Source organism: Halichoeres trimaculatus, unplaced genomic scaffold, assembly GCF_033239565.1.
Source record: "Halichoeres trimaculatus isolate MK-OKI-2021-1 unplaced genomic scaffold, fHalTri1.1 fHalTri1_scaffold_16, whole genome shotgun sequence".
Classification (NCBI taxonomy): domain Eukaryota; kingdom Metazoa; phylum Chordata; class Actinopteri; order Labriformes; family Labridae; genus Halichoeres; species Halichoeres trimaculatus.
In genome coordinates, this window is record NW_027437194.1 from 26,901,664 (window position 1) to 26,926,684 (window position 25,021).

General features: G+C 41.1%; 1 protein-coding gene across 1 annotated transcript; it reads left to right on the plus strand.

The window, feature by feature from the left end:
• Positions 1–1,557: 1,557 nt before the first annotated feature.
• slc27a4 (solute carrier family 27 member 4) lies at positions 1,558–23,765 on the plus strand. Its single transcript, XM_074689719.1, has 14 exons — positions 1,558–2,023; positions 3,406–3,567; positions 8,636–8,846; positions 8,943–9,126; positions 11,988–12,146; positions 13,510–13,579; positions 13,762–13,853; positions 14,946–15,055; positions 15,222–15,431; positions 15,630–15,756; positions 17,109–17,246; positions 18,314–18,478; positions 23,197–23,343; positions 23,478–23,765. The coding sequence occupies exons 2-14, from the start codon at positions 3,407–3,409 to the stop codon at positions 23,633–23,635; spliced, it is 1,932 nt and encodes a 643-aa protein (XP_074545820.1). The 5' UTR covers positions 1,558–2,023; position 3,406; the 3' UTR covers positions 23,636–23,765.
• The last annotated feature ends 1,256 nt before the right edge of the window (positions 23,766–25,021 follow it).

Here is a 25,021-nt window from a genome sequence, read left to right on the forward strand (position 1 = left end):
TGATACGTTGTGCTCTGGTTGAGCCCCTCAAGGGCCTTCACAGAGTCATCCTGAAGCCCCTCCTTTGATATCTTGTCTGTGGTCTTAGGGTCGTAGTCCTGCTAAAAGTTGAACTGTGGCCCCAGTCTGAGGTCTAAAGTGCTGTGGAGCAGGTTTTCCTCCAGGATGTCTCTGTACATTGCTGCATTCATCTTTACCTCAATCCTGACTGGTCTCCAGTTCCTGCTGCTGAAAAACATCCCCACACCATGATGCTGACACCACCATGCTTCACTGTACGGGAGATATGGTCCAGGTGATGAGCGGGGCCTGGTTTCCTCCAAACATGACGCCTGGTGTTCACACCAAAGAGTTCAATCTTTGTCCAATCAAAGAGTTTTCTTCCTTGTGGTCTGAGTCCTTCAGGAGCCTCTCGGCAAACTTCAGTGGTGCTGCCTTTCAAATAATGGCTTCCATCTGGTCTCTCTAACATACAGGTCTGATTGGTGGATTGCTGCAGAGATGGCTGTTCTTGTGGTTCAGGTTCTCATCCCTCCATTGAGGACCACTGGACGCTGGAGCTCTGACATAGCGACCATCAAGTTCTTGGTCTCCTCCCTGACTCAGGCTTTTCTCCTCTGATGGCTCTGTTAAGATGGGCTGTCAGCTCTAGGAAGAGTCCTGTTGGTTCTGAAATTCCATTTACAGATGATGGAGTCCACTGAGCTCATTGGGACCTTCAAAGCAGCAGAAATGTTTGCTGAGACAACCCTGTCTCTTAGGTCTACAGACAGATCCTTTGACTTCATGCTTGGTTTGTGCTCTGACATGCTCTGACACCAGTGGGACCTTCCATAGACAGGTGTCTTTCCAAATCATGTCCAATCAGCTGAACTTACCACAGGTAGATGTCATTAAAGCTCTAGGATCATCAGTGGAAACAGGATACCTGGCAAAGGCTGTAAATACTTGTGTATGTGATGACTCGGTTTTTGATTTTTTAATGAATTTGCCAAAATTTCAAAATTTTTATTCAAGTTGTCATTCAGGGGTGCTGTGTTTAGAATTATAAGAAAAAAGAACTTATTACATTTTGGAATGACGCACTAACAAAGAAAAGGTGGACAAAGTAAAGCGCAATGAATACTTTCTGGATGCACTATGTTTCATCATCTCACATCAATACACACTTAAAATATCATTAAATAAATGTTTCCGCTGCCTAGTTGTTTGTTTGCACTGACGGCCTGTAGACTGCTGTTTAATAGGTTGATGATCACAGCACGGTGCCTGTGTCCCAGCTGATTTTTTAGCACCCTTTCTCCTCTCTTTGCGCGCTCCGTCATTTAAAGCTCCGCGTTTCGAGCCCATCCTGTGGCAATGAGGGCTTGAGTTGAGGTGGTATGCATGTCAGCATCAGGCTCCTACCGTAGCCGGGTGGAAACTGCTGTGCGTACTGGCCTTACAGTCTGTTGGCGAGGAGTCACAGACACACCGCATTTCCTCTTCAGTGTTGCCGCAAACCCCGCCCATGCCGGATGGGATGTTTTGAGAAGGCGCCCTCTCTGATTGGCGCAGACCCCTGTCCGTCAGCGCTTATTCCTGCTACACTGATGGGCGCTGACGACAGTAGGCGGGCGCAGCTAAGAAAATTATAAGGTCATTTGAATTACGCTTGCTAGCGAGCTTATCGGCTACAATGAACCCAGAAATTATATCAATGATTGTGACAATGGACGGATGATGATAACGGGGTCGAAGTCGACGCGCGCAGCCCGGCGGATTTGACGCCTGAGCCGCAGGAGAGGAGAGGAAAGGAGCAGCAGCTCGGTGTGGTATTAACAACAGGAGGGGATCCCGGTGCGTGTGTCCGTCCCAGTGAGCGTTTCTGTGAGCCTCTGTCAAGCCAAGCCAGCGGCAGCGAGGAGCGGAGAGGTGGACCAGGCTGGCTTTTAAGCCGATCAAGGCGGAATAACGCACAACGAGCTTCAAATCTGGTGATCCTGCGCATCTAGATGCTATAACGGTGTGAGCCAGGTGCAAGGTATGTACGCAGAAGCGGATCATATGTAGCCTTAGCTGACTGCGCCGCCGCGGTGCACATCTCCTCAGACATTACTGGTCAGGAGAAAGGGATATAGCCCAGCAACACTCGATTGTCCTCTTTCAACCTTGTGAGCGATCGCCCCGCAGTGAAGACCCATGAGGTGGCAGGACACTTTAATATCAGCCAGCCCCTCAGTCCATGAAAGGTGATTTATGTGAACGTGGTCTGCATGTTCAGCACCATGCCTCTTCATCCCGAAAGAGGCTGCTGCTGTTGCTGTCACATTGTCCATCCGTTTCCTCGCTTAAGCCGATGCGCGCAATGCACTGCGCATCCTGCTTCCCAGGCGCGTCTGTTACAATGATAACCGACACCAGGTTAGCTCCACAATGGAAGCTCCTACCGGGCGAAGGCCCTGTCTGAAGGCGCACATGGCTCGGTTAGTGAGGCAGAGTCTCACCACCAGTGGGTTGAGCCTGTCTACCGTTTCCCCTTCACTACCGCAATATGATGCTACGCGCCTCTTAAATTTCCGGGTGTAGCAGCAGTGAATGATGGAGCCTTTTTTTTCATTGCTGTGAATGACTCGAGCGTTCACGGTGTATTTTTATCCGACCATTCTGGCAATTCAAACCAGCTGTTTGGTAACACAGATCGCCAGTCAACGTATTAAATTACAGCAGACTTACTGACTTACAATAATATCACAGCAAACAGTAGAGGCAGCTCCAGTAACAGGCCTGCATGACTCTTCTTCTCACAGTCTGTACAAAATGTGCTGATCTCACATCAAACATATATTCTAACTGATAACAGTAATAAAGAAAGCCCTGCAGTGTTATTCTAGATAGACTTATGAATAGATAATAGGCAGTGATATATCTTTTACTGCTCCTGGATCATCTTCCCAGCTATCTAGTGGCAACTAAACACCAGTGTCAACACAAGCTGTCCTCTGCTGCTCTCAGCTGTCACAATAGAGGATTTGTTTTGCATGAGTTTCTCCAAGGTCTTCCATAGCCTTAAGTCTTGTTGTAATCACAAGAAGGAGAAACAAGGAATCTCTGTTTTACCCATTCTGCCCGTGTGAGGAGAAATGGTTCTGCTGACCATTTAACGGATTTCACACATGCAGTTTCTAACGACTGACGCAAACAGCCTTAGATCTTTATGTTAATATCACAGAAAGCCAGAGGAAGTCAGGAGTTAAGATGCTAACACGACCCTCCAGGTGGTGTGCTTGCTGACTGTTATAAAGATGTTGACTCATGATGTTTTCTAACCTCTCTTCTGCTGAATAGATGTTTGCAATATTTGTGATCGGTTCACGGTCTGCTGTCTTTATCTGTGTCTATTTCTGTGTTTGTACATTCTTTCAGGATGATGCGTCTTGCGTGTTGCACAGCCCTGCTGTTTGTGCTGAGGCTGCTGGTGGGTTTGCCATGGTACCAGGTTCTCCCAGCCATCCTGATATTCTACCTGGGAAGTGGAGGGTGGAACTTCCTGCGGATTTTTGTCAAAACAGTCGGCAGAGACTTACAGTAAGTAGAGAGATGTTGTGTATGTGTGTAGTCCTGGTGTTTGTGAGAGCCAGAGAGACATAGAGTTTTAATATTGCTGAAAGAAAGAGACAGGAAATGTGGGGAGCCATGATCTGAAGTTGACCTATGACACAGACTATGGCCTCCATATAAAGGATGCATGCTCAAGCTGCTACGCCTCACTGCCCCAGGATTATTACTCCTTTTAATTTCCCCTCTGCCATTTTTCAGCCATCATCTAACAAATTTGATGTTTTGGCTTTTCACCCACAAATGCAAACCTAACGTGAAACAATTAAGGAAAGTTCTTTCTTTCATCTTTAGAGTCTGTTATCATCCACATTTAGTGAAACAGTGCAGAAAACGCCTCAAAATAACTATTTTTGCGCACTATTCAAAAACTGATTAGGTCTAAGTTCCATTAAATCAAATGTAAACAACACATTAGCACGTTTAGACGTTCAAATTTCAGCTCAACCCTTCAAACCTAGGCCTCTTTTTGGGTCTCCGCTAGAAAAATGACATACCTAAATTGAAAAGAATGTATCTGTGGAAATTCATGGTCTGTTTGAATCATTCTGGTGTCAAACCAAATATTTAAACTTGTGTAATTTGTTCAGAGGTGTCAGTATTGGTATTCATGCTACTGGCTCAGAGGATAATAAGTGTTTGTTTTGTGCCTTTTGTGGCAGAGCAGCCTCTAAGTCCCAAGTGAGGCCTCAGGGATCAAAGGGTTAAATCTAAAAAGCAAAGAATTATGGTATCCAAGCTCTTTGACACTGATCAAAGACCTGTGCAGAGCTCGAACTCATAGTCAGGTGATAAACGGGTGATAGACAGGTGATAAATAACCTTACATTGATTGTGGCCCATTGTAGTACTTTCTAATGTCGTCTTTCATAAATTATTAGAGGCAAATTTCCCTCAATCTTCCATCAAGATTCACTGTTTTGAAATTTCATGACACTGTTTATTAATATCTTGTTATTTTAATGTCTAACACTGCTGACGGGGGTGCATGTTGTGGGCGTAGGACTGTGTGATTAACTCTAAAATGGCAAAAGTAGCCCTCTACTTCCATTTTCCACAGCAAAGATTTACCATAAGATACAAAAAGCAGGGTTGGGCATTGGAGAAAATATAAAAGGAGACACATGTCTGACAAAATCAGCATAAACCCAAACTTTAATTACAAATTTATTACTTTTAAGGAGAACAGAAGTTTGTTTCAATGATGCATCAGCTATTTGATCCAGCTACTGACAGTTTTAAGCATCAGCCTTTCTGGTTATAGTCCATCACTTTGAAAACAAGGTACCACAAAACCTGGAGCCCTCACAGACTCATTATGTAGCCCGGGTTCAAACAGACTCCTTATTCCTGTTGTGCATGCTTAAAAACCTGAAATATTTCAGACAAAGGACAACAGAGGGGATGGGGGAGGAGCAGGTGCTTTTAACCGTCTCACCTAAAGCCAATATTGACGGTGTCGAGTTACCATGGTAATTGGTATGTGTTTAACTTCCTTTTTTTTCTCAAGAGCTCCAAAAGTGGTTAAACAGGAAATGGTAAACCCCAAGCCTGCATGACCTCTCTATAAATATGCCCCTGGGGTGACCTAACTCGTTGTCATCACGGTTCTTCAGTCAGTCACTGGGTCAGAGGTCCAAGTTTTCCTTGGCTGTAGTTGGTAGATATTGAACAAACAAAGGAGCATGTACTGCTAATTTTAGTTGTTCCCTGTAGTTATCAAAGCCTCAGGGTTCAAAATTCCTCATATCTGACCCTGTCATTGAATTCCTTCCACACTGAGTCATAAAATTTCTTTTGTGTGATTTACTGAGACTACACTCAGGTATTTGCACACCATGGTTCATATCTTATTGCGTCTGTGATCTAAGTCACCCTGGTGTGTAAACACTTCTTTCCCTTCAAATGCCAGTGATTGTCACTGAGCTTTGGTTAATAGTGCATTTTTTCTTCTACAGTGCAAAGTTTTTTCTATATAAAACTCCTCTTATGAATATCATGAAGAAACCAGCATTTTAAATCACAGAAGTTTATTACATCAGTGGTATTCTGTATCATAATGTAAAAACAGATCAGACTGAATAAAAATAAAACTATTTAAGCTTTATTGTATCCAACCATAAAATGACAACAGCAGATTCTGCTTATCAGCATCTGCAGGAAACTAATCCCTGGTGTGATGATAAAATATCATCAGCACCACAAACTAGCCTTAATGTGGTGTGTCCTAGAGGCTTTTATGACTCTTCAGTAATGATACACAGCTCAGGACAGTGCCTGCTATCTGTACCTTTGCACTGTAAATGTAAATGATCCTGCCCTTTAGGTCGACTTTGCCCTTTGGATTGTCACACCATCTGTCATAATGTTTATTGATGGATTATGGTTACTTATTTTTCACTCAATATAGATGGCCTCAGTTAGTCGGTTAAAAATGAACTTCAGCACATGAAACAGTTTAACAAAAAAAGTTTTCTCAGATTTTAGTTTTTGATTTCATACTGTTGTAGCATTCACTGTGCAGGTGAAGTGTTTCTGCCTCAGTCAGTCGTTATGACCCTAAACGCTAAACTGCAGTCTCCTCTCTCCTGCACTTCACCGGTAGTACTAACTATTATTGTGAGGCATCCTAAAGTGCTCCTCATATTCAGAGGAGAGAGGAGACAGATCAGAGGAGAATGAATGAATGAGGAGACACGAGAGCCGGCTTCGCTGAAGTCTTTTCACTGACAGACACGCCCCCATGTGACTTATCACCCACTGATGGATGCTGCAGCGGCACATGCTGCTCTGAAACTTCACATCAATGGATGAGAGTGAATGAGAGTGAAAACAGTCACGAAGGATCTTTCTGAAACAGGTCATAAAGCTGGGATTTTAAAAAAAAATAACATGTCAGCTTGAGGCTCAAAGTACTGAGTGCAACGGTTGTAAAATCAATATAACAGAGGATCATTACTGAGTTTTTGCAAATGTTTTGGTCAAATTCATCATTTAACAATAAAATGTATATATCTTAATAGAATATATAAATATTCACTATCAGTCATTCCTCTCATTCATCTTTCTTTCTTATTATTTTTTTATTTATGAAGATAATTTAAGTCTGAGAGAAAAATCTGTCAGAATAAAACACTTGTTATATTTACCTTAGAGTTTATACAGTTTCATTCATAAGCATGGGGTTAGTAAAGAGTAACACCATTTCTATTTTTCTTAAGATCTAATAAAAAAACAAATATCCAGTGTTCCTGAGACATCATAAACCAGGGTATGTTAATAGGATCCAGAGTCTACGACCAGATACACACTAGATAAAGACTAAATAATTCATAAATAATCTAATAGTAATGTGATGCATGTGCTTCTAAACAGCACACAGAATAAACAGAGAGCAGGTTTTCTTCATGGTAACATGTTAAACAGGTTACACACAGACAGATCTCTGTTACTGTTTATGTTTGATCAGAGTTATTACAGCGCACATGTGCAGACACACAAACAGCTGTTAGAGCTGACGATTAGAGCTGATGATCCAGAGTTGATCAGCTGACATCACTTAAAGACGTCCCTTCATGTGACGCTCTGGAAGAAAGGACGTCCCGTTTTTCTTAAAAAATTCTCCTTGTTTCGTTCTCCTCTCTTCCGTTTCATCTTTCGCATGCATGTTTGGTGGGAGGAACCCAGATGCAAGTGAACTAGTGATAGACTGATATGGATTTTGTGGGGCCAATACTGATTATTAGTAGTCAAGGAGGCTGATAACCGATATTTGAAGCCGATATTCATTTGCAGTCAAAGTGAAAATATTAGCTAAAAAAACACTTAACTGCATTCAAATGCCCTCAAGCATATGTTTATTAAACAGCTCCCAGGCTTATAAGCTTTATGTTTTACGTATATTTTTTATAAAGTTAAATGGAAACATAAAAAAATAAATGGCTTAAGTTTTCTGCTGTAAATAAAGTTTTCCAAAATTTCAATATAACTCCAATAAAACAGTACAGAATTGAGTATGTGCTGCCTGGCACAGGCATGTAATGCAGTTGAATTCATTTTCTGTTATGTTTTACATGACTGATTTTAAATGATCATCTAGGGCTTCCATAGTGTAGACAAGGAGAAATTGTTAAACTGTGTGCAGAGAAGCATCAACAAGCAGCTCCTGACATGTCTGCAGTTTACAACATTTCTTATCATTTTTAAGATGTAGAAAAACGTATTCCTGTGGGTATTGATAAGAGGAGTGATATTTGTGTCTGTGGAAGTTAAAATAAGCTCATAGACAGTAAGATAGTCACAATGCTAATTGGGTTAGCCCGTCAGTAGGATTTCCCATTGACATTAGCATTAAGTTAGCTGACTTTCGCTAACCGCTAGATAGTTAAGAATCACTTTCCTTTGCTCAGTTAGGCTGCGTATATAGTTTTCTATCTGTTTTACTGTGCTTTTCTGTGTTGAGTCTAAATAAATGACCAAATCAACAACTGTCTCTCATTTCACTGGAACTGTTCAGCAATCTGCCGAGCTGAGCCCTTACGTTCAGGGAGGGAAGAATAGAGTTAGAGAGTAGAGAGTGGTGCAGCTGTATCAGAGCTGAAACAACACAGTTTTGAATTGGTTTTAATTCGGCTGTCGGATTAAAAAAAAAGCCGATGCCGATATGCCCCAAAATGCCAAATATTGACCCTGATAATCGGCCCAGCCAATAATTGCTCCCTAAAGTGAACAACCCAAGTGGTCTTCTGAGGATGCAAGGATGAAACTTTGGAGCTTTGGGATTCACCCCTAGCCCACATTATCACTTCTTTATTTAATGAGATCATGTCATTGTGACATGATAACAGTTAAACCTTGTTTCCAAACGGACAAGATCCTGAACATCAATCTAACTTTGTGTTTCTTGAAAAATGGCTCTTAGTGACAAGAGTTTAGTGAGTTTATAGTTAACAGGCTCAAGTGTGTCTAACCACCAGTCTTTTTTGGTTAATTTGATTAAGGTGCCCTTATAAAAAATACTGTTTTTCTGTCCCTTCAGCGCGGCATATGTGTTGTTGCGGGTCAAAATGAATGTCAGACGCCACCTCAAAGAGAAGAACACTATCCCCAAGATCTTTGCTGAAACAGTGCGTCGCTATGGGGACAAAACAGCGCTGATCTTCGAGGGCACCGGGGAGAGATGGACCTTCAGACAGCTGGACGAGTACTCCAACAGGGTGGCCAACATGCTGCTGGAACGAGGGTTCAGGGTAGGCTGGCAAAACGAAAAGCCCAAACTAGAGAATTGGGGACTTCTGTTGTAAATTTAACTCACGTTGGTCTCCTGTTTTTGTTTCTCTCCTCAGGAGGGCGATGTAGTGGCTCTTTTCATGGAGAACAGGTCTCAGTACGTGGGCCTCTGGCTGGGCATGGCCAAGATCGGAGTAGAAGCTGCTCTCATCAACTTCAATTTGAGACTGGAGGCCTTGGTCCACTGCGTCACCATCTCCAACGCTAAAGCTGTGGTGTTTGGCACGGAGCTGATGGACGGTAAGAGCAAAGAGGAAAGACGAAAGAGGAGTTAAAAGCTGGAGAAGAGTCTGGATACCTTACAGGATTACTTTTTATACTAGTAACACAGGCAGGTTGAGAGCCAGAAATCTGAAATGGTCTCATAAGGCTTTACAGCCAGGAAAAGTGATGAGTCCTGATATGCTCCTCAGATAGGCAAGTGGTGCAGGGAGAAAGCTACAGAGGTCATGAAAGATAGATGGGATGGAGGAGGTGTCTGTGCGTTATCAGAGAAGGGCGCTCTAGTGGTTGATGGATGGAAAGAGAAGGAGAAGTAAATGAAGAGTGAAGTGAGAAATGTCTTCATCATCAATCTGCAGCTCAGAGTTAAAGCACTGAGCTGGTCAGAGAGGAAAACACGCTGAAACAAATAACAGTCGCTACCACAGCATGTTAAACCAGGTTTGATACATCACTTAGTATGATTGTTGGTTTTTCAAAAACACTGAATGAGTGGCTTGTTTCTAATGGATAAAAATCACAGTGTTAGAATATGTATTTAAACTCAGAAATCTGTTTTTTTCCACCCACTTACAGATGTTGTAATTTTATTTACAAATACAGAAAATTTATTTAATGGCAGGTCATCATCATTCAGTAATTTCTGATTTTTATTTGGCAGTTATACTCAGTGATGCCAGTTACACTTCACTCTGATCTGACCACTTTTTTCAGTATTTCAGTAATCCAACCTATTGATATTTATAACCAAGTAATCATATTAAAGTTACTTTTGTAGGTCACTGTGCGTCACTATTCTTTTTTAGTTTTCCTTAGTTAAAACATATACTTGTTTTCTTCTGGCATCTCAGGGAATAGTCACGTACTCAGCACGAGGACAACTTACGCATAAAACATTTGGCCATAAATGCTTGAGACGTTGTTCGACTTTTACCTGGTGGAAAATTAGGTTCTGTCTTTCACTGTAACTTATTTAATGAGCTGAACCCTTTGTTAAGCTTAAATCCATCCGATGATGAGCAGAGCAGCATCACTAAGGCTACTTGCAACGAGGCACGTGCTGACAAGCAGGGGCGTGTCCAGATTTTACAGACTTGGGTGCCCAGCCCATTTTTGCTTATTTGTATTACAGAAGCAGGATCAACAGGCTACAGCTTAAAAAAATAATTGAAACTGATATTAAAAAAAATAAATAAAAAAAACTAGACTAAAACTAAGCAAACAAAACTAGCCCAGTACAAACTTTCTGTAGTTGTATTTTAAGATGTATCAAATTAATACTTTTTGTTTTGAATTGTAATTGTGAAGTACATATTTCACAGCTACCAATAATCTCTGTATGTTCCCTTATAACAAAACATCTACACTCATTATTATTCATTACAATCACCATCCCACAGTTTTGCTCTATGAGACAGTGGGAGGTGTTGTCAGCAGCTGCTGAATGTAACTAAAAAAGTAACTTGTAATCTAACTTAGTTACTTTTTAAATCAAGGAATCTGTAAAGTAATTACATTACTTTTTTAAAGGAGTAATCAGATTACTTTTTCAAGGTAACTGTGACAACACTGATTATACTGAATACATATACAAAAAGTAATATGTGGATTCTGAGGTCTAAATAGAACTGATAACCTGTTTTGTTGAACCTACTAACCTGCAGAGTTTTATTAAATCCACCTTTTGTTGCTCAGACCTAAAAAGAATTTATGATGTAGTGGTCAGACTTATTTCAGGGATCTAATTCAATCTCCTCATGACTCTTTTTCAGTCTGTGCCCAATCCAAAAAGGACATGATCTTTACAGCTATAAAGAGTGAATAAGTGAAACTATTCATTTGGAGTTAATGGAATAGCCTGTGAATCTGAGCCTGCACTCTTCATGAGCTTTCTGCCTTTTAAGTAATTGGAAACGCAGCCTCTTTGCCACTAAGCAAGACTGAGTCAACTAGAAGTATGAATCGGGAAGACACAGATTAGGATAAACTCTTTTTTTTTCTTTAAAGAGAATCTATGAGACTCTTCTCCTTTCTGGCAGTCTGACTCAATTACTGCTTCTTTCTTCGCCTTTTTTACCTTTTTTTAACCACACTGTCTTTCATAACCCCCCCCCCACGTTGATTGGTCCTCTGTGAATGGTGACCATATTCACGGAGAATCAACTTTTCCTCAAGAAAAGATGAAAGCTCAAATGCTGCAACTTGTTCTGCTGCTGTTTAAGTACTAATGATAAAGAATATCCATATCTTTAACCAATCAGCATATGTCAACCCATTAGCTACCCTAACACAGCTTAAAATACATCAATGAGGAAGTTAATTCCAATTAACAGCACACTGTAAACTTGAGCTAACGTAATGTTAGCAAAGAAGTTCATTCCCAGTTAGCATGACATTAGATTAAAAATACATTCTTGGCTAGTGTAATATTAGTGATGTAATGAATCCTCAACAAACCTTACGCTAACTTATAAGTACACTCTGAGCAAGTGTATTATAATGGTAAGTAGGAAGTGAATTCATAGCTAACCAGGAAGAGAAATTCCAACAGAAAGGTTGATGTAAATTACGTTCTGCTAAAATGATACCACAATGCTAATGCTATCACTTAACACAATAGGAATGGCTTCATTTGCCAGCTAATGTTGTGTTACCACAAAAAGTAAGTCCAAGCTAACATGATGTTAACTAACGCTGGAAATTAGCCTGTTAAGATTGCACTGTGTAACACTTTCAGCTAACATTTTTAGCATTTAGCCTGTCATTAGCAAAGAGTGATAAAGGCAACACGTACCTGAATGCTAACACTAGCTGTAGTTTAACCAATGCGATGTTAAGTTTGATGTTTTGTATTAAATGTGTCTTTCTTCCTCTCATAGCGGTGTCAGAGGTTCACAGCTCAATGGGGCAGAAAGTGCAGATGTTTTGCTGTGGAGACTTTGACCCCCTACGAGCCCCACAGGGAACTGAGTGCCTGGAGCCCCTGCTCGAGAGTGCCCCGTCTCATCTGCCAAAACGGCCACAACGCTGCTTCACCGGTGAGAATCAGTTCATCTAACAGTTTATGTTAATGAGAATCATCCATCCATCCTTTGGGACAAGGAGGGGTACACCCTGGATGGGTTACCAGTATATCATTTTAATTCAAGAATAGCGTCAAGAAATAATATTTTAAACCTAAATATAATGTTTCAATTTACCTCAGATACAACTTAAAGCTTAAACTTAAATTAAAATACAAAATTTAAAAAGAAAGTAATATAACTAGACAGTGGTCAGATCACAGGGCTCGTAAAGAGACAGACAACCATTCGTACACATACTCACACCAGACATCACAGGATGTCTATCACATTACACAGGACAATTTAAGGTGACCAATTGATCTGATGAGCATGCTTTTGGACTGTGGACAACCCAGAGAGAACCCACACATGCATGAGGAGAACATGCAAACTCCACACAGATAGACACTCGTCTTGCCAGGGAATCAAACCACAAACCTTCTTGCTGAGAGGCCACAGTGCCAACCACTGCACCTCCACATAGTCCCTAAACAATGAGAATCAGAGGCTCAAGAATAACAACAATTTTAAAAATCTGATTTGTTTGCATTGACTGTCTGCCTGGCGCCATAAACCCACTGACACGTGGTGAGTGATACGTGTAGAGACAGCGCTGACTGGCAGCTAAATCACATCACTCAACATTGTCAAGTCATAACTGTGAGATGAGTTTTCCTTCATGTGTTTGTTTTCCCTTTTCTAACAGTTAATTTAGCTTTTTCAGCGTAATTTGTACAGATCCACTTTATTTTGGAGTTTTGTATCTGAATAATTACAAATAACAAAGCTGTACTGGTAATACTGTAAACCATCTTTTTATGGAGTAGGGACTTGGTGCTGATGAGCTTGATAAATTTATCCACATGCCTCTGCTCTAACACAGGCACACATTTTTGTCATACTGATGACTCATCTCTCAAAGCTTGTCGTCTTAACACACCACACAGGTCAAGGAGATCCAATATCTAAAATATCAATAACCATGGATTTGTACAGTCACCTGTGAGGTCTTATTTGGTAGTAGTGTATCCTTGATTGATTCACTGAGGTGCTATTCAGCAAACACGATGCCCACACAGCTGATGTTTTGATTCCAGTTAGCGAGTGGAGGATCTGAAATTTGTTCATAAACAGAGAAAGTTCAAGATGACAGTACTTGAGTTCTTTAGCTGAATATTTGAGCTCAGAAATGTTTTTATTTTGCTACACAGGGGTTGGAAGTGTGGATAAACGAGCAAACAGTACATCAAAACACTTAATTTCAGATACATTCTGAAGCTGGTCATCTCACACACAGTATTTGTTTATATCTGACTCTTACTCTGCTGTGTTTCAGACCGCCTGTTCTACATCTACACATCAGGAACCACTGGGATGCCTAAAGCTGCTATTGTTGTGCACAGCAGGTAGGAAGGAGCCGTGCAGCTAACAGACAGACACACAGGATACACCACTGCTGGCTTTGTTATTCCATGAAGCTTTCATCTGCTCTTTAAATCTATTGTGAGAAATCTGGACCAGAGTGCAAAGTTGTTTACTACTTTTACCTCACTCTGTTGTCTTGCCTCACCTCCTACCTGCTTTTCAGGTACTACCGCATGGCAGCTTTGGTGTACTACGGCTTTAGAATGACACCAGAAGATGTCTTGTATGACTGTCTTCCTCTCTACCACTCTGCAGGTAAAAATTTGCACTTGTAAAATTATAATTTATAGATACTTAATGAAAATGATTCACCTGTGAGGAAGTCCACCTGTTCTCTAAACTCTTATAAGTTGTTTTCATTCTTAATCATGATTAAGTTTGTATGTTTAAATCAAGGGTCTTCAACCTGTGGCTCTGGAGCCTCATGCGGCTCTTTGATTCCTTTGCGGTGGCTCATGTAGCTTTAAATAAATATCATTGAAATTAATATTTTTGTTTTCTTACAAAGGGTATGGATGATTACAGACATTGACACTAAATATAAATATGCATAAACATTTTGTTCAATGAGATATGCATCACATCTTGCAATTAAGCTTTCAATTTTTTATACATATATTTTTGAATTTTTTTTAAAGATGTTAGCAAATTTTTGGGGATTTTTTGCATGCCTTTGAATTTTAATTTTTTCATACTTTTCCAATTTCGAAAAAAAAAAAACAATTTTTTGAAGATTTTGCAAATTTTGCAAACTTTATTTTTCATTTTTGTGAATAATCAAATTCATTTTTTTCAAGAACTTGCACATTTTTGACATTTTAACATTCCTTGAAATTTTTTTTATTTTCAAAATTTAGAAAATTTAGAAAATTTTGGAATTCTTGTACAATTTTTCCCAATTTTAAAATATTTGAAAATCTTCCAACTCATTTAAATTTCATAAATTTATAAAATGTCATAACTTAATTAATGTGTACATTTATGAAAATTCAATATGACATTACATTTTTTCATTTAAAAAAATATGTGCATGTTTTATAAAAAATAAAAAAAACTTGGACATCACATTTACAATTTTATAAACACAATAAGTTCCATAGTAATTATTCACTAGATTAATATTATGTTTCTATACTTTTGGTCTTTATTGCGAAGATAACGTTCATTTTGTGGCTCCTGAGTGACTTAAATCCAGGTGAACTGGGGCCAAATGGCTCTTCTGAAAGAAAAAGTTGCAGACCCCTGGTTTACATCAACATTCAGACATGGATCAGATTATTTTGCTCCATGTAGAGACTTGTACAATAATTGCAATGGCTCTGATAGCTCATGTTTCTTTGTCTGCAGGTAACATTGTGGGAGTGGGCCAGTGTATAATCCACGGCATGACTGTTGTCATCAGAAAGAAGTTCTCAGCTTCCCGTTTCTGGGATGACTGTGCCAAATACAACTGCACTGTAAGCATGAGTAGCTTATTACAATCTCTCAAGTCTATGTCAGGATTATTGCTATCTACCAGCTAATCTCTTTGAATCTCTTTTCTTATTGTGAGTTTAATATTCTCACAGTAATTACTCCCTTCTCACCTCTCTACCCCTTCTGTGCTGCTCTGCTCTCCTCTAGATTGTGCAGTACATCGGGGAGATCTGCCGATACCTGCTGAATCAGCCAGTTCGAGACACAGAGAGACAACACCGGGTTCGCATGGCGCTTGGCAACGGCCTGCGTCAGTCCATATGGGAAGAGTTCATGAACCGCTTCAATATCCCACAGATTGCAGAGTTCTACGGAGCCACAGAGTGCAACTGCAGCCTGGGCAATTTTGACAACAAGGTGGGAATGGGGTGTGTCCCATGGCGAAATGGTGATGATACTCAGAGCTTTCAAGATTCCTCATTTAGGCTCCACTACTTCTGTCAGCCTGTGTGCTGAAATGAACAACAATGTGTTACTCCAAAAAGTCTGTTTCCTCTGTCTTAAAATTTACATATTAACACTAGCTTTTGTGTTGTTGATGTCTTTTTTGTCTAGATCGGAGCGTGTGGCTTCAACAGTCAGATTCTGCCTTTCATCTACCCCATCAGACTGGTGAGGGTTGACGAAGAGACCATGGAGCTTATTCGGGGACCCGATGGTGTCTGTATTCCCTGTAAACCTGGTAGGTTTTATGATAACACCTTACACACATACTTTTAAGAAAAAGACCACCTGAGTTGAGTACACAGCTGCTCAGTCATAAAATGTAGTGAATATAACGGCTAAAATACACCAGATGCAGCTCTAGTCAATCTCTACTACATCAGGACAGGAAGTCGTGCACGGAAACTATATAAAAATGCTTAGTGACTTTCAAAATAAAACAAACTGTGTCAAAACTAGTTTGTGTTTAGCTTAACTACAACAACAAACCAACATAATGAGCGCAGCCAGAACAGGAGTCAACAGGTCGGAAGTTTTTATACCCACCATGAATGAAGAGAGGCTCATCATTGTCATGGAAAGTAGAAGTGGGAACTCATTGGGACGGCCACGGTGCTGGTGTGTTCACGGCGTAACACTCACCACTTTAAATGTGTTGGTTAAAGAAGTTGCTCATTGGCTCAGACTAGCAATATCCTAAAGAGGCTAGTTTCTCCAGCCTCTCTTGTTAGGCTGAAATTTGAAGTAGCTGGGGTTGTAAGCTTGGGTGTGTTATGCCCTGCCTTGGGGTGGCAATGATACAACACGATGAAGCCCAATTCCCCCAGGTCCCGAGCAGCCACGAGGAAACAAAACAAAAGGAGTTTCGTTGACAAACAAGTGGTAATTTATTTCCCAAAAAAAAGCAACTAAAAATCACAATAACAGAAGCCAACTGAAAAATACCTCAGGGTGCAAAGTCATAAAACTTAATGAACTGAAAAAACTGCTCTACCCAGATAATCCAGTGAAAACAAGTAACAAGTTGTACTCAGGTTATATTAAACCAATTTAGAATTCACCCTCTACCAGAACCCAAACTAATCCAGATGTCTTTAAATCTTTAAACAAGGCGCATGTGGTGTTACTGAAAGGTGGGGGAGATGGAGGGTGCTGACATCACAGCACTGTTTAGACAGCAGGTCACCCTCCACAGCAGCCTGTCACTCACAGACGTGGAGAAAGGGTCCACCAGTCTTCATTCTGGGATGCATAAAATTCACTCACACAGAAAGCACCAAGCACACATTTACACACACTCACAGAAAGCACCATAACCACTCTACAAATTAACATATTTATATTGACATACCAGAAAAAAAAACACATTACGACCTCAGTCATAGCAGGTGCTGCTGGCACTGTGATTGGAGGACTTTATCTTACCATTATGCCTCCATGACATTCACATTACAAGGCCATAAATATCACCAGGCAACGTAAAAAGGAGCTGGAGTCTCTACTCAAACTGTGGTGGCTGAAACAAACTCACCTCTATGTGAATATGTTTTTCACATGGGTGCTAAATTCTTCTGTTTCTTTTCTTTCCAGGTGAGCCTGGCCAACTAGTCGGCAGAATCATCCAGAACGACCCTCTCCGGAGGTTTGATGGTTACGTGAACCAATCAGCAACCAGTAAGAAAATCGCTCAGAGTGTCTTCAAGAAAGGGGACAGTGCCTATCTCTCCGGTAAGTGTCACTGGCACATGTGTCTGTGTGTGCAGATGTAAAGCTAGTTCACATCCAGGGTCCCCACACTGACAGGAAAACATGAGGGTGTAGAGACCAGCATGTAGGCTACTGATTGGGTTCACATTAGTTTGAATACAGTGACTCCTCAGCTGATCAGCTCAAAATACACTGAGTTTAAATTGTTTTTACTTGTAATCAGATTTGTGCTGTGAACTCAAACAGTGTTTACATGTGATTGTCAGGTTATTCATTACAGGGGCGGCAGAGCAAGCTAAGAATGGGCTTATTTATTGAGTATAGATCATCTCTTGGGCAAAGACACACATCAGGTTTATAGAAAATAGAAATGGGTCTTTAATAGAGGGTGTCCCGATCTGATATCGATCTGATATTAGCAAAATATAAGCTCATATACGGCATGCAGACCCCTCATGATCACAACAACAGTGCATGCCAAGGTGCTAATTAAGGAGCAAGGAGTGGGAGTGGCAGAATTTTTCACAGAAGTCCGAAAAAGATGTTACAGCTGAGTGCAAAACTTGTCTCGTACAAGTTTCCCGTGGTGGCATCAAACAGAGGAAGTTTGAAAGTTTTCAACTTCAAACATTTTCCCAAGGTTTATTCAAGCTTTCAAGATGGAGCTGAACATCAGACCATTCGTGCTGACATCGTATCAGATAAATATCAGTATCAGCCAGTGCTCAAAGCTGCAATAACAGTATCGTATCAGAAGAGAAAAGGTTGTATCTGGACACCCGTGGCCTTCAGGTCGTGTTGTCATAAAGTTATGATACTGAAGACCAGGTTTCAACAGTGAAGCTGGCATCCAGTGTAGTAAATAGTAAATAGTTTGACCTTATGTTATTCTGAATTATATTCTAATTTTCTTAGCATTCATTTTTTATTATATTTCATATAAAGTATCATAATTAAAAAAGATATCTGAGCAGGCTACAAGCCCACAAACTGTACTTTAATCACTGGATAAAAGGAAAGTAAAGTGATGTGGGGTAATATTGTGTATTACATGCTGGCTGATGACTGGTTGATCTCACTCCCTCCAGGTGACGTGTTGATTATGGATGAGTGCGGACACATGTACTTCAAAGACCGCACAGGAGACACGTTCCGCTGGAAAGGAGAGAACGTCTCAACAACCGAGGTGGAGGGGACTCTCAGCAGGCTGCTGGACATGAAGGATGTGGTGGTCTATGGAGTAGAAGTGCCAGGTAAAACTTTCAGTGTACTGCTCTTACTTGAGATCAAAGTGATATTCCCACAGAATGGTTGCCATGTTGTTCTCTGGAAGCCAGGAGTGGCATGACTTGATGGTGATGCTGACGGAGACAGAAAGTTCAACAAAAGCCAAGTTCAGAAAGCTGCAAAGTCGATATGCACAAGTTAAAACTGATTGAGATCCTTTTTGTGCTGATGAATCCTGAGGAACCAGACTGACAAAACCAAAAAGTTGGTCAAAAATAGCAGCCTTGATGTTCACTGTTGCTCACGTATTCATCAAAGGTCCCATATTCTGCTCTTTTCTGTAGTTTAATATGGATCATTGATGTCTTCATGAAATGGTAGTAACATGTTTTGGTCCAAAAAGCCAATAAATCAAGCACAGCAGCATTGTTTCCAGGCGCTCATAGCCCCTCTGTTCAGAACGCTCTGATTTAGTGGGCGTGGCCTTCATATGTAAATGAGCCACCGCTGATACCGCCCCGCTCTTCCGCGTCACTGAGAGCAGCGCCACAAGCTCCGAGTGCACAATGTTTAGAAAACAGCGAAGCTCGTTTAACGTAACATTACAGGCTAAAACAACAGGCTAACCGCAGCTAAAGTTAGCATCCTGAAGCTAACACAGAGACAGGGGAACACTGAGGAAAAGCTCTTACATCTGCTCCACAGCACACAGCATTTAAAATACTCACATTTCCAGGGTCCGAGGTTTGTTGGTGGATGGTTGGTAATGTACCTGGATTCAGGACCAGTCTATTCGCTAGCCCTCTGTTGTACTGTCCAAAGTTGGAAAAGCAGTCGGCTGTGAAGTGACTAGCACACATATGCACAGTTTTACTGAGTGTAGCTGGAACATTTACTTGATAAATGAACTCTAGCCACTTAGTCTTGTCTTCTTCTGAGATGGGAAGTTTGTGCATGGAACTTTGTGGCTGTTTACAGCCAAAAACAGAGCAGTGATGGCTCATCAACTTTGGCATTCTGAACAGCAGACTTGCCCAAATTCCAAACAGCTGGTTTTAGGTCAGGATTTTACATTCACAAGCACTACTAAGTACAGGTTCTGTCATTAAATATCACATTTTGTGGGCTGGGAGGAAAGCCAAAGACCCACAAATTTCACTAAAACACTCCATTAAGGGATTTTTGCATGATATGGGACCTTTAAGACTCCAAGCAGCAGATGAATGACAAACTACAACAAACTAGACAAGATAAAAAAGAAAGGGTTTTGCTGTTTGAGAAAGTGAATGAAGTCACATCCATATGCTGGATGTGTTGACAAAGACGTCATAATCTGCTTACTGGGACCAAAGGACAAATGCGACAACTCAAACTTCTACTCTTTATACACAAAAAGAGCTCCGTTAGAACAATAAGTGACTCATTACAGAAACGGTTGTCTTATATTTGCATGACTACCCCATGAGGCACCAACAACACAAACATAGCCTGGAGGTTTGGTTCAGTGACTGGCTTAGCTCAGACCTCAGACTGTTGGAGGAACCAACTGTCACTGAGAGCTGCCACGCCCTGACCAGGCGTCAAATCAAGTCAAAACAAGTTGTGTAGCCTCTTTATAACACAAATATTTAATATTGGATTACCAACATGATTTTTGACGATGTTAAATGAGCAGGTTGGCTAATATTTAAATCCAGCATCAGGTTGCTTTTCTGCTTTCGATAAACTACACCTGCTTGAAGGTAATAACACTGACAACATTATTCAGAATCTAATGTGGATGTTTATCTGAGCTTGTGACATGTTTTAAATGGATTTTGAAAATTTTTATGTTGAGACAAATCTTAAATGAAACATCAGCCTGTCACTGTTTTAGATCTGATATGTGGTCACTATGGGGAAAAAAAAAATTAGAGTTAGCATTGATCCACAGTAGCCACACTGACAGGACTAAGTGTTGCGTCTGCTTTGACTTTGGTGGTTTATATATTTAATCCACCTCACTGATGAAAACTTTGTCTTGTTTTTGTATTTAGACGCAAAATAAGTGGTTTTGTTTTGAATTTCCATCACAACTGAACTGAGCTTTTGTCGATAAAATACTCAGGCAGCAGTTGTCCAAGCAGCTGTGGTTTGTTAATCTAAATAAAACACTTTCACATTGTCAAAAATCTTTAAAAAGAAAACAATCTTGAAATTTTCCAGTAGGCCTTTTTGTGTGAATGCAAACAGCTAAAAAATTATCCCCAACTTTACTGAGTCATTTTCCTGCCTGGCCTTGTTGTCATTCCTGGGTAGGGTGATAAAGTTTTTATCATGAGACTTGTGTTGTGAGAAGCTTTGCTGCCATGACAAAAACTGTTAGCAGAGACTTTAAACCATTTATTAATGTATTTACAAACTTTGGTTAGTGTACATGGATTTTTATTTTATTTCTTTATAAAGTAACCTGTACATGAAACTTAAGGGACAGTAAGGCTCAATGTACAAACTGTATATCCCCTATTTATAAATCCTTAACCCTGTAATATGACACCTCTGCCCTCTCCATTTGCATTTTCAGAGCACAGGGAACGTGTTTCTTTCTCCCCTACAACAGCCTTGATTCAGATTTTAAAGCGTATCTCAGTTGACTCAGTCAACACATTAATCACGTGTGACGTCATGTTCAGCCTTCAGCCTTCCCCCACAACACAAACACACAAAATCGTAAAAACACACTCTCCATCCTTTGGCAAAAACCTTGTCACTGTAATTTGAAATTGTACAAGTTGCATGTGTTGTAACGGTCAGATAAGCTTATCAAGTAGACATTGATGCTGCTTTGGAGTCCAGATTGACAAGCCGTGAAAAACATAAAGATTACAATCAGGGACTGACACAAACAAGCTAACATTTAATAACATTTATTTGTGTTTTTGTGGGACGTTTTGTACTTGACTACATTTTACGTTGCATATACTAAGTAAAAAAGAAGTGAAAAGCAGAAAGGGTTCACACAAGCTGTCCATTAACAGTGTAAATGAGACTGATTGGCTGAAGTCTACAGTCCAGTAATCAGGTGAACTGAAGAGGAGGAGAAGAAGCTGCTCATGCTGAAATGACAACAAATCCTTCCTCAGGTTGTTCCTTCAGGTCAATAACTGCTCAAAGGAACATAGATTTGATAAAACTGTCACCTCTTGCTAACCACAGTCAGGGCAAACGTGAACCTAAAGATCAAAACAAGCCGTCCTGCAATCCGGACACTTCATTGTGAACTCTTTGCACAGCAGACTGTGACTTGATGTAGGGAGCGTCTACAAAGTGCAAAATCAAAACAAAGAGGAAACTCAAATATTCAGGAACTTCAACCTAAATCTGTGTTGTTCTCACATTATTGCTCTCCTGTAGGTCAGACTTCGACTATCAGCACAGGAAGAGATGATCTGAGCGCAGAAAAAAAAAAAAAAAACCTGCACTTAATGGCAGCACCTGCTAAATAACTTGTAGCTGTGTTGTCGCACAAACTAGGTTTTCCTTCTGTCTGAGTTCTTGCTTGTGTTGTACGTCCCTTAGTACAAAAGCATCAGCTAAATGAAACTGTAGAACTGTAGATTTTACTGACATCTTTCTAAACATATATTTTAAAATGGTTTTATTTTACTTCTACTGAAGTAAAATTCCATTCAAACATATGCACCTGTACTTGAGAAGAATATGCTGGCACTCTTTCCACCAGTGGCGATTGCTCTAAGACTGCAAGGGAAGCTCAGCTTCCCCTAAAATGTCCCCAAAAGAGTGGTGATATGTTCTGCTGTGTGTACATTTCAGTGACAAAATCTGCGCTAGAATTCCTTCATCTTTTGTTCAGAATCAGCTACATATCACAGGTAACTGGCTCCACCTCCTTCTCATTCATACCCACAGCGTCTCAGCACTGTAACACAGTCGCTGAGTGTCTTGTGATTTCAGCGGGGAAGCGTAGAGTGGGTTGTTCCACTATGGAAACTGGGCAGTCATTGGATAAATGCTGGGCTTTGTCCCGCCCATCAGACACTCAGCGTCTCTGGGGGTCTATGAGGCAGTGGGCTGGCCTGGACGCTGGGCTTCTGCATGATGACTGGATGATCTGTCTGAGGCTGAATCCCTTTTTGATTGACAGTGAAATGAGACAGTCAGTGATCTTGAAGTATGACCCTCCACCAGAGCATCTTCTGAGTTCTACCATTTAGTTGTTCTGGACTGATCCAGAGGCTTTATCGATCCCCAGCGAGTTCACCTTTCTTAAAAACAATGAGCGTTGTGTTTAAAGGTTCTCTCTCTTTTCATCAATAAGCAGCTACAGCTGTGGAGCTTCTCCCCCTGTCACTCACACTTACAGCCTGCAGGTGTAGAGAGGAGCTTCTCCTGTTTAAAGCGGCTCAAGTCTTACACCCGCAACACAATGGGGCAAGGCCGTTTGAGCAGTCTAGCTCTGCTGGCCATTGAGAGAACACTGGTAAAATCCCTGAAAAAACACCTGGTTGTTACGACAGGGTCACAGATCATTTTCTTGAAAAGGAACGGAGGGTAGAATTTTAGAATTTATGATGTAGGCTGGAAAACATTAGCTTCCCCTTCTTGACTGACCAGCAGCATCCACTGCCTTCCACCCCTGCATATAAGTGACGTACTGTGCGAAGACATAAGGAGGGTACTGGCACCATCAAAGTCAGCGGTCCACCAAATGAACCTGCTGACCGCTCCTTCTCTGCGTTCACAGGAGCAGAGGGAAAAGCTGGAATGGCAGCCATCGCTGATCCCACGCACTCCACCGACCTGGAGAAGTTTGTGAAGGACATGGAAAAGGCTCTGCCACCGTACGCCAGACCTGTTTTCCTCCGCTTCCTTCCTGAAGTCAACAAGACAGGTGAGGTGTCTTTTTTAAATTAAAGCAATAAAAAGTGCAGAAAACGAAATGGCTTTGTTTCCTGCCTGGTGTGTTGTGTGGATACAGGGTATAATAAAGCCTCAGATCCTCTATGTTTTGATCTCATTTCTCAGGAACCTTCAAGTTTCAGAAGACGGACCTGCGTCGGGACAGCTTTGACCCCACTGCGGTGTCTGACAAACTGTACTTCCTGGATTCCAGCAGAGGGCGCTATACACAGCTGGACGAGGAGCTTTACCGTTCCATACTGACAGGGAAACACAAATTGTGATGACCAGGCTGAACACTACACACACACACACACACACACACACACACACACACACACACACACAAACACACAAACACACACACACACACACACACACACACACACACACACACACACACACACACACACACAGATACAAACAAATGCATAAAACGAAGACAGTTTTGTTTGACTGGGAAAGCAGAAAAGGACCTCCATCTACATTAATGCATCTGAAATAATAGCCATACACCCACTCCATGTACCCACATTCAAATGCCAACACATTGACATATACACACACACACACACACACACACACACACAAAAATTATATTCCCTGAACCACTTTGCTCTTTAAAATCTCTAAATCAAACTTGCGCACGCTACACACACTCGCACACGGCACACCACTCTGACCATCCCTCCTGACATCCCCCTCAGTAACTCCTCTCGCTACCTCAGCAAACATAGAGAGAGTCTCACACACACACACACTCACACACCGCATCCAGGTCTATTCGATAACTTGAACACACCCTTCACATAGCCACACAATCCCCGCCCACTTTGGCTTCAAATTCCACAGCTGTCCACCCTGGACCATCCAAACCGGACTTGCAGCTGGAGCGCACAGCTGGAAAGCGGATCCAGAATGCAAAAACTCGAACTTACAGAAAACTACGGACTCCGAGGATGCTGAGAGCGAGCATGGATTCAGCACATTTGGGACAACAGAGGACCTAAACTTTCGCTTTGGTTCATCAGAAGGATTGTTTCAGAAAAGACTGCAGCCTCCACCACTGATGACTTCACCTGCACAGTTAGCCAGCGGGGGGCGCTCCTGTCTCTATTTGAAGTTTTGTTGTTTTGATTATTTTGTGTCCATTTTTCAAAAGGGAACAACATAAGGATGTGAGGGATTTCTGAAAAAGCCTCTGACCTGTAGCCCACACTCACAGGAGGTGTGTTAGACCAGTGGTTGAAGCTTCAAGATTCACTGAAGTGCAATAATCAGCAGCACTGATATAAAAGTCAAGCTTTTTATTTAAGTAAGTCTGCACCACACCAAATATATTTAAGTTGTAGTGTCTGTTTACATATTTAAGTAAATATGTGACTCTTAGTGGTTGATGTTGTGAAAGCTTTCTCTTTTGTTCTATATCAGGTTGTCTTTGCTTTATGTTGATCCAAATCGATCCAGCAGGAAGTCTTCAAAGTGAAGCTGCAGTAGGCTTTTTTTTTATCAGCTGCTGGGACACAAAGACGAGTGATCCGTCTGCTTCAACCCTGGTCTGAATACATCAGGCTTTCTTCTCAGACAGGATGTGTTTACAATCCGTTTGTTGTGCAGGTTTCGTCCCACAATTCTTGTGATTTCTTCTGAAACACGTGAAGAAGACCTGA

What these genes read in the sequence shown, in the direction of transcription:
- slc27a4 (XM_074689719.1), top strand. Translation starts at nt 3,407, where the DNA reads ATGATGCGTCTTGCGTGTTGCACAGCCCTGCTGTTTGTGCTGAGGCTG. An exon ending in TGGCACGGAGCTGATGGACG is followed by an intron (nt 9,127 to 11,987) that starts GTAAGAGCAAAG and finishes TTCCTCTCATAG; the next exon opens with CGGTGTCAGAGGTTCACAGC. An exon ending in TGGGCAATTTTGACAACAAG is followed by an intron (nt 15,432 to 15,629) that starts GTGGGAATGGGG and finishes TTTTTTGTCTAG; the next exon opens with ATCGGAGCGTGTGGCTTCAA.